Source organism: Tamandua tetradactyla, chromosome 5 (genome assembly GCF_023851605.1).
Source record: "Tamandua tetradactyla isolate mTamTet1 chromosome 5, mTamTet1.pri, whole genome shotgun sequence".
Classification (NCBI taxonomy): domain Eukaryota; kingdom Metazoa; phylum Chordata; class Mammalia; order Pilosa; family Myrmecophagidae; genus Tamandua; species Tamandua tetradactyla.
The window spans coordinates 116,690,557-116,705,815 of NC_135331.1; the positions used below are offsets into that span (position 1 = coordinate 116,690,557).

Sequence of the window (15,259 nt, forward strand, 5' to 3'; positions counted from 1 at the left end):
TTTTCTCTATATATCCCACTATTTCAAAATCCTTTCCGTCCCATTAGTTTGTTTCATAAACATGTAGTCAGGGATTCCAGGTAATTGGAGTAGTTGAATCCTCCATCAATCATTTACTAATAGCTGGCTCTGTAGAGTGGATTTAATTATGTTAGGAGGCATTTCATAAGTTGAATGGTTAGGATGTGAGAATTCAGGGATAATGGGTGAAGGAGGGTAGAAAAGAGGCTATAAAGTGATTTATCTCTAGTATACTCTCTAGAATCAAACTCGAAAGTGAGTAAATAGATATTCCTCTCAGGAAAGGATTGTCTTCATCTTTAAACATGTAGGTAACATTCGCTGCCCTCTACCTGAGAAATTTGTTTCATGTAGGTTTTGCACCTTTAAAAAAATAAAGGACCTTAATGATATATATACCATGAATGTATGTCTATGAATGCTGAATTTATTTGAAAAAATACCACTTTGTACTTTGTGATTCTGTCTTGCTGACATCAGTATATAATAGTGACTAATCTTGTCTCTTTTTTCCTTTCCCCCCAATCAGTTTGATAAAGGCTACTCTTACAACATCCGTCATAGCTATGGAAAGGAAGGCAAGAGGACAGACTATACTCCTTTCAGTTGCCTCAAGATTATTCTGACCAATCCACCAAGCCAAGGGGATTATCATGGTAATTGCTTCTACTGGATATGTTTGTAAAATACAGAAACCAAGAGCTCTGTAAGAAACATAGACACAGGTTAATGGCTTTCTCTATTACTGACAAGAACTAGTTTGTAACTTATGTCAGTCATCAGTGTCAAGCTAGAGCTCTATTACTCTTCCAAGGATTTGTCTTATTACTGCACCAAGTCAAGGAAAAGAAAATTCATTAAGCTACTCTTTAGTTTGTGCTTGGCTAGGCTTTTCAGTTCTCAGTTTTTCCCTTTACCTGCTGTTCTTTGTCTTTCTCAAGTGTCTTAGAAGACTGAGAGAAAAGTTTTTCAAAGCTTTTTGAAATTGACAAACTCTACTCTTGGAATAGTCGATACTAATTTTCAAAAGACTACTCAGGAAAAGTATGTCTTATTCTCATTATTATCATCTGATTAACAAACAAGGACTAGCTGAGGAATTTAACAAGTTGTGGTATCAGACTATAAATTTGCCTGAGTTGTAGGTTAAAAAAAAAACTACATCAAACTGTTTTCTATAAACTTCTGAATTCAACAACTCTTTTCTAAAAATGTTCTTAAAACTTACCTTGAAAAGCTCCTCATTTGTCTGATACTGTCATAGATTGATTTAATAGTCCATGCTAGTTAGTGTTCCAGATTACCAAAGCTCACCACAGTATATGTCCAAACTTGTTTTTTACAATCTTGAAACTCTTAAAAAGAAAAATTAAATGAAACTCTTTAAAAAAATTTTTAAACACTTCCAGATGTTAAATATCAAATAATCAGAAAAAGAATTTTTAGAAACATGCTCTGCATATCCAGACATTAAATATGCCATCTGTATTCATTTTTTAACAGTTTTATTTACATACCATACAGTCCATCCTAAGTGTACAATCATTGGCTCCTCCTATAATCATGTAGTTATGCATTCATCACAATCTATATGAGAACATTTCCATTTCTTCCCCTCCAAAAAATATATATCCCATACCCCTCCCTGATATCCCCCTATTATTGACATTCAGCTTTAGTATAGTTCCTTTGTCACAATCATGAAAGAATATTACAGTGTTACTGTTAAGTATAGATTGCAGTTTGCATTAATTGTATTTTTTTCAAATATTTATTCTAGTTCATGTAACAACTTTCTTACATTTGTGTAATTAACCACTGTCATCATTCACTCTAGGTTTTGCTAGGTCATACAGTCCCACTTTTTATCCTCTAGCTTTCCTTGTGGTGACATATACAACCCTAGCCTTCGCTTTCAACCATACTCACACTCAGCATTGTTCATTACACTTAAAATATTGTGCTACATATATTGTGCTATATTTCTGAACCTTTGCATTCAAGTTCATTAAACATTCTGTACTCCTTAAGCATCAGATGCCCAATCTTTATGCTGTTTTTATCTCCTGTGCTCTCGAATTTAATTCTAAAAGTTTGCTCATTATAGTTAGGTCTTATTAGTGAAACCATACAATATTTGTCCTTTTGTTTCTGGCTTATTTCACTCAACATAATGTCCTCAAGGTTCATCCACATTGTTGCTTGCATGGTGACTTCATTCTGTTTTACAGCTGCATAATATTCCATTGTATGTATATACTACAATTTGTTTATCCACTCACCAGTTGCTGGACATTGGGCTCTTTCTGTCTGTAGACAATCATGAATATGCACAGATAGATGAAGAGATGGTCAGTTCTGTACAAGTGGTCCTTATCGCTTGTGCCAAGGATTTTTAAGAAATGCATATTCTAGGCCTCACTTCCAAAACTATAGGAAACTGACCTGGGTGTCTACTTTATTTACAAACTCCCTGAATGTCTTCTGGATTCTGAGAACTATTGACCTAGATACCTCCCTTGAGGAAGCTATTTTAGCTTTCCTTAGCAGTACATCAGGCAGTTAATTCACATTGAGCCTATAGCCAGCCAGGTAATCCTAGAGATTCTTTCTATACGAATTTCCAGGGTTTAGCACACTTTACATATTTAGTTTATTTTTATTAGCTTAAATGTGGTATTTTATGTTTCTTATTTCTGTTAAATTGTCTATTCTGTTTTATTTTGTTTTTAATTTAAACTCTATCAAATATCATGCTTAGCAAATACTTGATAAACTCATATTAACTGGAGAGATTGAGTTATCTTTCTATTTTAGTTTTGTGTTCTTTGCAAAACTATTTAGTTCCCTAAGTTAACATTATTTTTACCAACACTGCCTGCAAACATTTGTTCAACCAGTTATGGATCTATGTAGGTATAGTGTATTTCAGCCTACATCATCTTTTCCACAAACATATGTTGAGAAACTGTCAAACACTTAGTTGAAATCAGTGTTAGTTATGTATGCATTCATGTCATCTTTAGTTACCTTGTCCGTGACCTTGTTTAGTTCAAATCTTCCAATTTGAAGATCATTCTCTTTGATGTGGAAGATAGAAACAGAATAAGAGTTGATGAGTTCTGTTTTCCATCAACCATTAAAATAATATCAGCTTCTCTAAGCAGTAGTCTGTTTTCTCTGCTCTCTTATTGTATGCTTAGTTTTAGAAGGCCTTTTAGTGATTTTAGCACTTTGGCAATCTTCAGTTTCTTCTTGTCTTTATGCTTTCTGACTTTTCATACAGGTCTAGTCATGATTTCCAGTGTAATCTAGGTCATTCAATTTAGTCCACCTTTTTTTGTGTCTTTTAAAATTCTAAGCATAATCAAGAATTCCCTATGCAGCCTCATTTCTTTCTCATTGGGATCCTTTGCAATTTCTTTCTTTTATTGTTAACATAAATAACATTTCTATTATCCAAAAAAACTACTTTCTAAAACAATAACAAAAAATTACTAGGAAGGGTAGCATTATTTTATACTCTTTAATGTTTTTTTTAATTATTATATCATTATTATTATTATTGAAGTTGTAGGTTTACAGAAAAATTATACAGGTAGGGTAGAGTTCCCACAATCCCCCCAACACTCATAGTTTTTCTCATTATTAACATTTTGCATAACTGTGGTACCTTTGATACAATTGAAGAAACTATTATTTTAATTAGACTAGTAAGTGTAGTCCACAGTTTACATTAGGGTTCACTCTGTATTGTACAGCTCTGTGGATTTTTAAAAATTTTTACTCTGGTAACATTCATACAACCTAAAATTTCCCATTTTACCCACTTTTAAATTATACAATTCAGTGGTGCTAATTACATTTCCAATGTTGTACTGCCATCACTACCATCCATTACCAAAAGTTTTCTATTAGCCCAATCAGAAACTCCATACCAATTAGGCATTAATGTCCCATGCCACACCCCCACCTTGTAACCTGTATTCTAGTTACTGACCTTAAGAATTTGCATATTCTGATTATTTCCTATAAACAATATCATATGATATTTGTTCTTTTTTGTTTGGCTTATTTCACTCAGCATGATGTCTTCAAGGGTTATTCATGTTGTTGCATGCGTCAGAACTTCATTCCTTGTTATGGCTGAATAATATTCCGCTCTACACTTATATCATATTTTGTGCAGTCATCTGTTGATGGACACTTGGGTTGCTTCCACTTTTTGGCAAGTGTAAATAACGCCACTATGAATGTCAGTGTGCAAATATCTGTTCAAGTTCCTGATTTTAATTCTTTTGGATAAATACCTAGTACTGGGATTGCAGGGTAATGTAGTAATTCTGTACTTAACTTTTTGAGGAATGGACAAACTGTTTTCCACAGCACCTATACTATTTTATGTGTCTACCAGCAATTTAAAGTATTCTTATCTCTCCACATCATCTCCAACACTTGTTATTTTTTGTTCTTTTTTAATAGTAACCATTCTAGTGGTTATGAGATGGCATCTCATTGTAGTTTGGATTTGCATTTCCCTAATGGCTAATGATGTTAAGCATCTTTTCATATGCTTATTGGACATTGTGTGTCCAGAACCAAAGATTTATATTACTTTTTATAAATTTTCATTTTTGAAACTGTAAGAAGTAAAAAGTGGAGTAATATTCCAAAATGTAATACAACAGTACCACCCTTTAAAATTACCCATGTGGTTACCTTACCAGAGATATTTATTTCTTCCTGCCATTTCAATCTCCTGTCTAGTGTTCTTTCATTTCAGTAGGGCAGGACTAGTGGTGACAAATTACCTCAGCTTTTCTTAAAATCCAGGAATGTTTTAACTGCTCTTTTATTTTTGAAAGGCAGTCTCGCTGCCAAAGAAATCAATTATTTCTTTTTAACACTTTAAATATTTCATCCCACTTTTTTCTTTTCTGGTTTCTGGTTTCTGGTGAGAAATCCTTTGCCTCCACCGTTTTGGTCAACCAGAAGTCCTGTCCTTTACAATATCTTAATCAGATTTTTCAATAATAATAATAATAATAATGATAGTTGGCACATGTTGAATGCTTCTATGTAGTAGGCACGTGTAAGAGTTTTATATTCCATTTCGTAAGCATTCTGTAACATGGTACAATTACTACCATTAAGTAAACTGAAGCTTGAGTCAACAAGAAGATAAAAAATTTACCTGGGTTTCCCCAGCTGGAAAATGGTTTCTTATGATAAACAATTTAAGCCCAGGGAGTCTAGCTACAAACCCTTAACCATATACTATACTGCTTCTCAGTATGTTTCCTTTTACATTATAATTTTAATCTCAATAAAAATATCATTAAAAGTACATGCTTTAAATTTTTTTAATTTCATAATTTGTAGAGTCCATAGTGTTATCATGGATGATTTTATTCATAGTTAAGAATTTTGGCAAACACATTGGTTTGGCATTTTCAGCCTATTTTATTATTTTAACCACAACCACTTTCCTTTTGATTTCATTAAAAATGCACGTTTGTTTCTAATTAACTTATAAAGCCATCAACTTTATGACTAAAAAAATCCAGACTTCTGTGTTATTGAATTTTTAAATAAGTATTTTGATTTACCACTACAATTTCCTATTAAAATGTCTAAAATTTTCTAAATTTTGGCTTAATAAAGAAAGGCTTTTATGTTTTGAATCTCCTATGTTCATATTTGTACAAATATTGTAGTAGTACATCTGTCTTTCTCCTGAAATGATATAGAAATGATATGTATCTACTATGAATTGTTTTCTTATGAAATGATTTCCTGTTTGTCCATTTCTTTCCCATCTGAAAATCCTCTAAATTTATTTAAATTATATTCTACAGGAAATAGGCACAAAGTTTATATCTGAAAATGGGAGATTTTTTTTTCTTTTTATGTATTTTTTATATTTTCTCATTATATTTCTCCCTTTTCTAATATGCTTTTTATGGAATTCTTTTTAGACTAGAAGGAAAGTGAGATTGTATAGTTTTTAGATAAACTATTATGGCTACTTTGTGGTTATCTCTGTTTGTTAGCAAGTAGCATAACTAAAGCTATAATCTGCTTCCAAGTGAATGGACATGTTAGCCTGAGAATGCTGTAATGTTTTATGTAGCTCTTGTGCCTGTAGTTCCCTGATAACCATACAGCTAAGTTGTCATTTAGATAAAGAGAGGAAAGCAGTTATACCCATGGGCAATTAACTTTTTTATTAATAAGCTGTTAGACAATTAAGGGGAGTTCAGACAGTCTCTCAAGTGTGGTGTTGTACTAAGTCCTTGGTAAATAACCTTGTTGATGTACTGGTTTTTGTGGTTGTTGTTGTTGTTGTCAGGGTGCCCATTCCGTCACAGTGATCCGGAGCTGCTGAAGCAGAAGTTGCAGTCATACAAGATCTCTTCCGGGGGGATAAACCAGGTAGGTCAGATTCTCTCATCATCCTCAGTAATGAGGCAACACGTAATTCCTCTTGGTTTCTTTTAATGTTCTTGCAGTGATACTGTGTATTTCTTGTCAGACTTCACACCGGACATCCTATCTTCTAGATGAACTAAGCTAAAGCCTTGACTCTTCTGGTTTAGACTGCTTGGAAGCTATAGTTTATCTGTGAAGGAGATTGCATTTCTGTTTTTCTTGCTAATAAAATAAGCTGGAAACCTTTTTTCTTTCAATTTATTTTATTATCTCAATTGAGGACCACAGTTTAAAAAATAAATTTTTAGAGCAATGCACTGAAGCTTATTAATGAAGCTAAAAATTAATGACAGCATATTTCATTTTGGGAAATTGTTTTCTATGCTGCATATAGGTTAGAACAGAAGATGATACAGTGTATACTGGCTGAATATTCTGATAGCCATCAAATGTTATTTATTTTATCAAAATCCTGTTTTGTATGAACAATTAATTAATCAATTAAGTAAAAAAAAGAAATGCACAAATTGCAAAACTAAATATTTGAGTACATCTTTTAGTGAATGCTTTTTATATATACACACACACATTTCAAAGACTACTGTGATTTGCTTTTGCGTTGACTTGGATTTTGAGGGAGTTGAAGAGTAACTTCTGCTTCCTTAGCTTAAGAAGAACAATATATATTTTATAGCTGAAATGTCTAAATCATTATGAATTCTTAAGCAATTATTTTTACTTGAAGAAAATAATCACTGGAGAAGACTGTTGTTTCCACTACATGCTAAGTTCAGGTTGAGTTTAGTTAGCACATTTCAAATCTTAAATAGTTTTGAGTCCCTCCTCTAGTCAAGGCATCGCCCAAGGTGATATGGCCAGTGATAGAGAGAAAGGAGAGGAAGAGAGGGGAGAGGTAGTGCAAAGAAGAATCAGATCTAGATCTTGCTCCCACAGAACCAGGATCTAGAGGGAAACAAGCCAAGTGTTATAAGACAGGTATAGATAATATCTTTCAACTTCTGAGGAAAAAGAGATGATAACCAGCCAAGGAAGCCAAGAAATACTTGCTGGAAGAGATGCTTTTTTTAATTACATCTTGAGGGAGGGTTGGGAATTAGGAAGAGAGAACACATGAGTGAAAGGCAGATAAAGTATGAGATTATTAGGGTTACAAGTTTAGGACAATAGTAGCACCAGTACATAAACATTAATAGGCAACTTAAAGGAAGTAATTGGTTTGGGGGAGTAGTTTTAGATGTGAACCATTTAAGTGGCAGACTGAAAATAGATTTTTAGCTAATTGAGAGAAGTTAAGACTAGAAATCCATCATTTTCAGTTAGAATTATAGGTGTTTAGATTTGAAGAGAAATTAGAATTCCATTTCTTTCTTTTCTGGAATACCAGGATGTGACAGGCAGGTGGATGCACAGCTAGTAAAGTTGATGCTAGAACCAGAAATTGAACTAGGCCTCTAACTATAAGGTTTTTTTTTTTCCAACTCCACTCATTAGTTTGCTGTAGGGGAGGGAGGAAAAATGAGAGAAAGTAGAGTCAAAAGCTGTATCTCAAGCTGAGTCTTGGCTAATGCTTTTTTTTGTCAGGCTGTAGAAGGAGGTGGAGTCAGTGAAGACTGAACAGAAATGGTAAGAGGAGGAGGAAACATTAAGGAAGTGAAGTATCATGAAAGCCTTTGGGCAGAATAGGGTATGGTTCATAGTCCCTTGTAGGAGAGAGATTGTGAGGGTGGGGACTGCAAAAGGTTACTGGCTTGTGTTGAGTAAGTTACTCCCACCAAGGTACTCAACTTTGACTTTGATGAGAATCATCCCAGTGTAGGAATGAAAACCAAAAGCAAGGTCGTACATACAAGGAATGAATGCATAAAGAACAGTGCATTAGATGTGCGTCAGTGTGTTTAGGTGACCTTTTAAAAAAAAAATACCAGTGATGGAGATGACAGATAGTGGTTGTACTGGTTTGCTAAATGCTGCTGGAATGCAAAATACCAAAAATGGAAAGGCCTTTAAAAAATGAATTTATTAAGTTACTAGTTTACAATTCTAAGGTTATAAAAATGTCCAAACTAAGATATCCAGACACCTTGACTTAAGAAAGGCTCATGTCTGTCACATGGAAAGGCATGTGGCTAGTGTTTTCTGCTCCTTCTTCTCAGTTCCATTGCTTCTAGTGTCTGATGCCAGTGGTTTCCTCTCTTAAGCATCTGTGGGCCTTTACTTAGCAGCTCTGGAACACAACTCTGGGTTCTGGATTGCTTGGTATCTCATGGGAAGGCATATGGCAACATTTACTGGGCTCTTTATCTCCAATATCGGTGTCTAGGTGTCTGCTCTCTCTGTTGACACTCCAAGGATCTCCAAATGTCTGCATCTCTCTTGGCTCTGAAATAACTGTTTTCTCCAAAATGTCTCCCCTCTTAAAGGACTCCAATAAACTAATCAACACCCACCTCAAATGGGCAGCGTCACATCTTGATCTAATCAAAAGCCCACACCCCCAACTTCAACTGGGTGTGTCACATCTCTATGCAAACAATCCAGTTTCCACCCCCCACAATATTGAATCAGAATTTTAAAAATATGGCTTTTCTGGGGTACATAACAGTTTCAAACCAGCACAGTGGTGTTTAAACATCACAGGATGATTTGTTTATATGTTTAGAGAAGAGGATATCTGAACCTGTTTGTAGGAAGAAAAGATAGCTTATCAGAGGAGGTTATTCTTATGAAGTATATAGATGCCCCTTTTTAGTTTATGATCCAATAACTAAAGGAGGTGAGTACATGACTGTGTGGTGATGTTGTGAGCCATCAATTATACACCATGTATGGACTGTATGTGTGCTAAGATCTGTTAATCAGAACATTAAAAAAAAATAGAACCATCAGAGAGTGGACTTGATAAAGATAAGAGAAAGGAAATCCTTCTCCAACCACATGGAAATAAGTGCTTTTTCCTTTATACCATGAGTAAACTTTGCATGCCTTTGCTCCTAATGCTTACTATAGTAGACTATAATCATCTGTTTACCTATTCCTCTTTCCCACTAGATTGTGACTTCTCTGAAAGGAGGATTGGATTTTTACTTAACTTTCTTTCTCCTGTTAATTCAGCAACATGTACCTGATAGGTACTCAAAAAATGTTGAAGGGCGGGCCGCGGTGGCTCAGCGGGCAAAGTGCTTGCCTGCTATGCCGGAGGACCTCGGTTCGATTCCCGGCCCCAGCCCATGTAACGAAAACGGAGAAACAAAATACAATAAAAACAAGAAAATGTTTAAAAAAGATGTTTCCCTTTCTTCCTCTCTTCCTTCCTTCTATCCTTCCTTCCTTCTCTCTGTCTTTCCTTTAAAAAAAAAAAAAAAAAAAAAAAAAAAATGTTGAAAAAGTAGGTATATTTAGATATGAGTTGGGTCCTAAAGCAAGGACACAAGTGGGAAAGTAACTTATTGAATAAATATGAAATATCTTCGGACAAAATGATGGTGATAGAGAAAGGCATGACCCACACAGCCAGTGGAGAAATAAAGAAAAAAGATTTGAGATAAAGCAAAGGGAAATTGATGGAGTTTATCAAGTGGCCTTGCTTTTCCTCATAAAGTAAAAGGTCTAGTCATCAGCTGTGAAAGTAAAGGGGTTAGGAATGATGTTCTGTACTTAGGAAAGTTTAGGAGCTGCCACTAACAAATTTGAAAGGAAACCCAGAAAAGGGGACTTAGAGACAAGTTCAGCACTTGTAAAGAATCATCTTTTTTTTTTAAGACTTGCTGACCTAAGAGTAAGATTAATGTTTATATAGTAATAACTACATTTGCACTCTCTGTTGACTCCACTTTATTCTTCTATTTATTTACCCATTGCTATGTCCCTTACTTAGTTGAAACTAAAATCAGTCTTCACTAATTCCACTTCTTTCTACTGCCTTTAAACTTTCATTGTAACCTTTTATCTGAAATGGACACAGATGTATAATGTGTGTGGGCAAGCTGTAAATGATATTTTGCTTTTATTTGATGTTATTGAGTGGATCTCAGCAGAGTAAGGCAGCTGGTAGACTGTATTTTAAAGAGTAGAGAGTTGATAAATGAAAAATCCATGTAAAATATTTTGATAAATGCTTAGTTGACAAATACTTAGTTGAAGGTTGTGCCAGTTTAAAAGGATGTATGTACCCCAGAAAAGCTGTGTTTTAATCCTAATCACATTTTTTAAAGGCTGCCATTTCTTCTGATCCCTATTCGGTACTGTATGTTTGAAACTTTAATTAGATTATCTCCCTGGAAATGTGACTCAATCAAGAGAAGTTGTTAAGCTGTATTAGGTGTAGATTTGTCTCCACCCATTCCAGGTGGATCTTGATTAGTTTACTGTTATCCTAAAAGAGAAAGAAAGCCAAGAGATTTGGAAAGAACAGAGAATACCACAGCACCACAGAGAGTCCACCAGCCAGAGATTTTTGGAGATGAAGAAGGAAAATGCCTCAGGGCGAGCTAGAGAGGAAGCTAGCAGATGACGCTGTATTTGCCATGTGCCCTTCCAGATGAGAGAGAAACCCTTACCCTGATCACCATGTGCCTTCTCATTTGAGAGAGAAACCCTGAACTTCATCGGCCTTCTTGAACCAAGGTATCTTTCCCTGGGTGCCTTAAATTGGACATTTCTATAGACTTGTTTTAATTGGGATGCTTTCTTGGCCTTAGAACTGTAAAATTGCAACTTATTAAATCCCCCTTTTTAAAAGCCATTCCGTTTCTGGCATATTGCATTCTGGCAACTAGCAAACTAGAACAAAGATTGGTATAATTATATCTTCAATACTCCAAGTGTATATTAAAATATGGAATGAAAGTCAAGAGAAACATACCATAAAAGTACATTTAAGGTAAAATTAAAGGTAACCATTTTTGTATCAAAGGAAAACTACTTGTACAAGATACCTTCAACTGTGGAAAACACTTGAATATTTTCAATAATCAGAATTTTGATAATCTGAAGAGAGGTAATTTTGACCTATCTGGCATTGCCTACATTTTTTTTAAGCATACTTAAAGTATCATATTTAATCTTCCTTTTGATTTATCCTTAATAGTATTACAAAATCACTGTAAATTAATGAGGAGTGTATCCACGTTAACAAAATAGTTATTGAACAAAAAATAAAGCCAAAGAAAATAGGTAGTCCTGCACTTAACTTCCTTCCCTTCCCCAAAAAGAAAAACAACAAAGTGGTCAGTTCACCAACAAGGCATAAAAATTCCAAATGTGTATACCCCAACAACATAGCTTCAGAATAATTAAAAAGAAAGAACTGAAAAGAGAAATGTACAAATCTACAATTATTTTTGGATACTTTAATAATTAATAGGACAAGTAGACAGAATACTAGTAAGGAAATAGAAGATGAACAACACTGAAAAGCAGTTTGATCTAATTACCCTCTATAGATCACTCACCAAAAGAAAAATATACATTTTTTTCACATGTAAAAAACAACCCAGACAGATCATATTCTCGGTCTTTAAAAAAAAGTTACAAATTCAAATTATCAAAATCATACAAAGTATGTTCTCTGACTTAACCAGTGTAATAAGGCAAGTAAAAGAAATAAAAGGCAAACAGATTGGGAAGGTAGAAAAATAACCTTTTTATAGTCTCAGGCAATGCCATTATGTAGAAAATCTAAGAACCTACAAATTTGTTACTGTATAATAAAACTAATAGATGAGTTTAGCAAGGTTCCAGGATACTAAGTCAATACACAAACATGAATTGTATTTGTATATACTTGCAGTGAACAATTAGAAGTTAATTTTTGGAGGTAACCACAAAAAAAACCTATAAATTTTAGATATGTATCAAACTATGTGCAAAATCTTTATGCTGAAACTACAGCACACTGATGAAAGAAAGTGAAGAATATCTAAATAAGTAGAAAATTAGTGTTTATGTTTTGGAAGAAATAATCAGTACTGTTCAGATATCAGTTTTCCTTAAACTGATTTGTGAACTCTTTGTAATTCTAATCAAAATGCCAAGCTTATTTTTAAATTCATATGGAAAGGCAAAGGGACTAAAATAGCAAAATAATTTTGAAACAGAAGAACTTAGAGGCACATACTACTAAGATTTAGTATAAAGCTACTGTAATCAAGACAATGATATTAGAGAAATGATTAACATATAAATCAATTGGACAGATTAGCAAGTCCAGAAATAGACCCATATATATAGGGGCAATTGATTTTTAAACAAAGGTGAGAGTACAGGTCAACAAAGAAAGGATAGTATTTTTCAGCAGATAATGATGGAATATTTGATTATTCATATGAAAGAGAAAAGCAAACCCAAACGCATACCTAATATTTTATATAGAAATTAACTTGAAATGAATCTTATGCCGAAATATTAAATGTAGAATTGTAAAACTTCTAGAAGAAAGCATAGAAAATCTGCATAGCCTTGAGTTTGGCACAATTCCATGAAAGAAAAAAATAATAAATTAGACTTTATCAAAATTAAACTTTTGCTCTGTGAAAGGTAGCATTAAGAAAATGACAAGACAAGCCGCCTTCTGGAAGAAAATATTTGCAGATCACATATTTTATAAAGGACTGGTATTTAGAATATACAAGAAATTCTCAAAACTCAATAATAATTAAAAAAAACACAATAATAAGAAAGCACTTTGAAAAATAGGCAAAAGGTTTAAATAGACATTTTTGTTAAAAAAATGTAGATACCAAAGAAAATATGTGTAGATACTTGAAAAAGTGCTCAACATCATTAGTCATCAGGAGAGTGAATTTTAAAATCAAACTGAATAATACTGTATGTCAATTAGAACTGACCCCCCCCAAAAAAAAATATGACAGCCCCAAGTGTGAGTGAAGATGTACAACAATTGAAAGTCTCATACATTGCTAGAAGAAATGGAAGTGGAAGCCACTTTGGAAAGCAGTTTGGCAGTTTCTAAAAAGTTTGAATATACACTTATCATGTGATCCAACAATTCCATAACTAGGTTTTTACACAATAAAAAAAAAATTAAAATGAAAGTATAAACCCACACAAAAACTTATACATAAGTTTATATTGGATTTATTCATAATTGCCCAAAACTGAAAAACGGCTGTGCTAGTTTGAATCTGTTGTGTACCCCAGAAAAGCCAAATTCTTTAATCCTCATTCAGTATTGCTAGGTAGCAGCTTTTTTACTGTTTCCATGGAGATGAGTCTCTGCCCATTTAAAGTGGGGTTATTGGAGCCCTTTAAGAGGGAACCATTTTGGATTTGTATCTTCATATTTTCCTAAATAAGGAAAATATTTAGTGACATGGGTCATTACTATAGCAATGTAGATATTTGTTAGAACTTTTTACTTGATATTTTGAAAACATTCACAGTTTGACAGCTGATCAAATGGTATCTAAGTTAGTTTTTAATAAGAATTTAAGAACTTTGCTATCTGAATATGTAGATTTTTTCCTGGTGGAAAAAAAAGTACTTGAATTTTAAATTGGTTTATGAAACTTACTGCACAAACACAGGTTTTACAATGATTGTATGGCTAGGTTATTTAAATATGCCTGTGTTTAGGCTAACTAAGATATCCATTTTTGATGGTTCTAAGTATATTGTCTGTTTTCTTAAATAAAAAATAAAATAAAATAAAATAAAAAATAAAAGGAGGGAACCATTTTGGAAGAAACTTTAGAGCTACCAGAACCAGCAGAGTGCATATAGCCAGAGACCTTTGTAGATTTAGGAGACCGCCCCTGGGGAAGTATCATGAAACAAGAAGCCAGGAGAGAAAGCTAGACATTGTCATGTACTCCCTCAGCTGAGAGAGAAACCCCAAACTTCACTGGCCTTTCTTGAGTGGAAGTAACCTCTTATTGGTGTCTTAATTTGGACATTTTCACAGCCTTAGAATTGTAAACTGGCAACTTAATAAATTTTCCTTTTTAAAAGCCATTCCGTTTCTGGTATATCACATTCTGGCAGCTTACTAACTGGCATACCACACAAATGCCCTTCACTTGCTAGTTGGTTAAGCAAACTGTGGTAGAGTCATACATACATGGAATGCTAAGCTGTGATAAAAAGGAACATAGTATTTATGCATGCAACAAATGGATGAATCAGAAATGAATTTTGCTTAATAAAAGAAACCAGAGTTAAAAGCTACTTATTGTATTATTCCATGTATGTGACATTCTGGAAAAGGCATATCTGTAGAGACAAAGAACAGACTGCAGGAGATGAGGGAAGGTGTTAGTTATAAAGGGATATGGGGGACTTTGGGGGGATCTTCATTGTGGTGGTAATTGTGGTATCATGACTGAGTTTGTCAAATTTGGCAGAACTACTCTAAAACATATATTTTACTATATGACAATTATACTGATTTTTTGGTGAAAAAAAGGGTAAGTGGGAGGTAGCATAAATGTGCCATATATTCATCTTTCATAGTTGGGATTCAGTAGATTAAATTAATTTAAAACCAAGAATTCAGTGTATAAGCATATCATTTAGAATTATATAGACAACATTCTAATAAAAATGGAAAGAGTCAGAAGTAATTGCCTCTTGGAAGTAGACCAAGCATGGGAAGAAATGTGATGTGGGATCTGTTGATGTTAATCATGCCATACTGTACTTGTTGTACTCACTTCCAAAGCATTACTTTGATTAAGGGTTAGAAAAGAAAACAAGTTTTATGAGATTATACATGAAGTTTAAGTGGTCCTTTGCCTAATGGGTAGATGGCAGTAGCAGTAGTAATAGA

At 33.8% G+C, this 15,259-nt stretch overlaps 1 protein-coding gene across 3 annotated transcripts in view; it reads left to right on the top strand.

The window, feature by feature from the left end:
- PRIM2 (DNA primase subunit 2) overlaps positions 1-15,259 on the top strand; it is a 389,523-nt gene that overhangs the window by 341,383 nt on the left and 32,881 nt on the right. For all 3 annotated transcript variants that reach the window (XM_077162165.1, XM_077162166.1, XM_077162164.1), the window contains exons 11-12: positions 551-677; positions 6,374-6,456. In XM_077162165.1, coding sequence (XP_077018280.1) covers positions 551-677; positions 6,374-6,456 — 210 coding nt within the window. The remainder of the gene's footprint in view (positions 1-550; positions 678-6,373; positions 6,457-15,259) is intronic.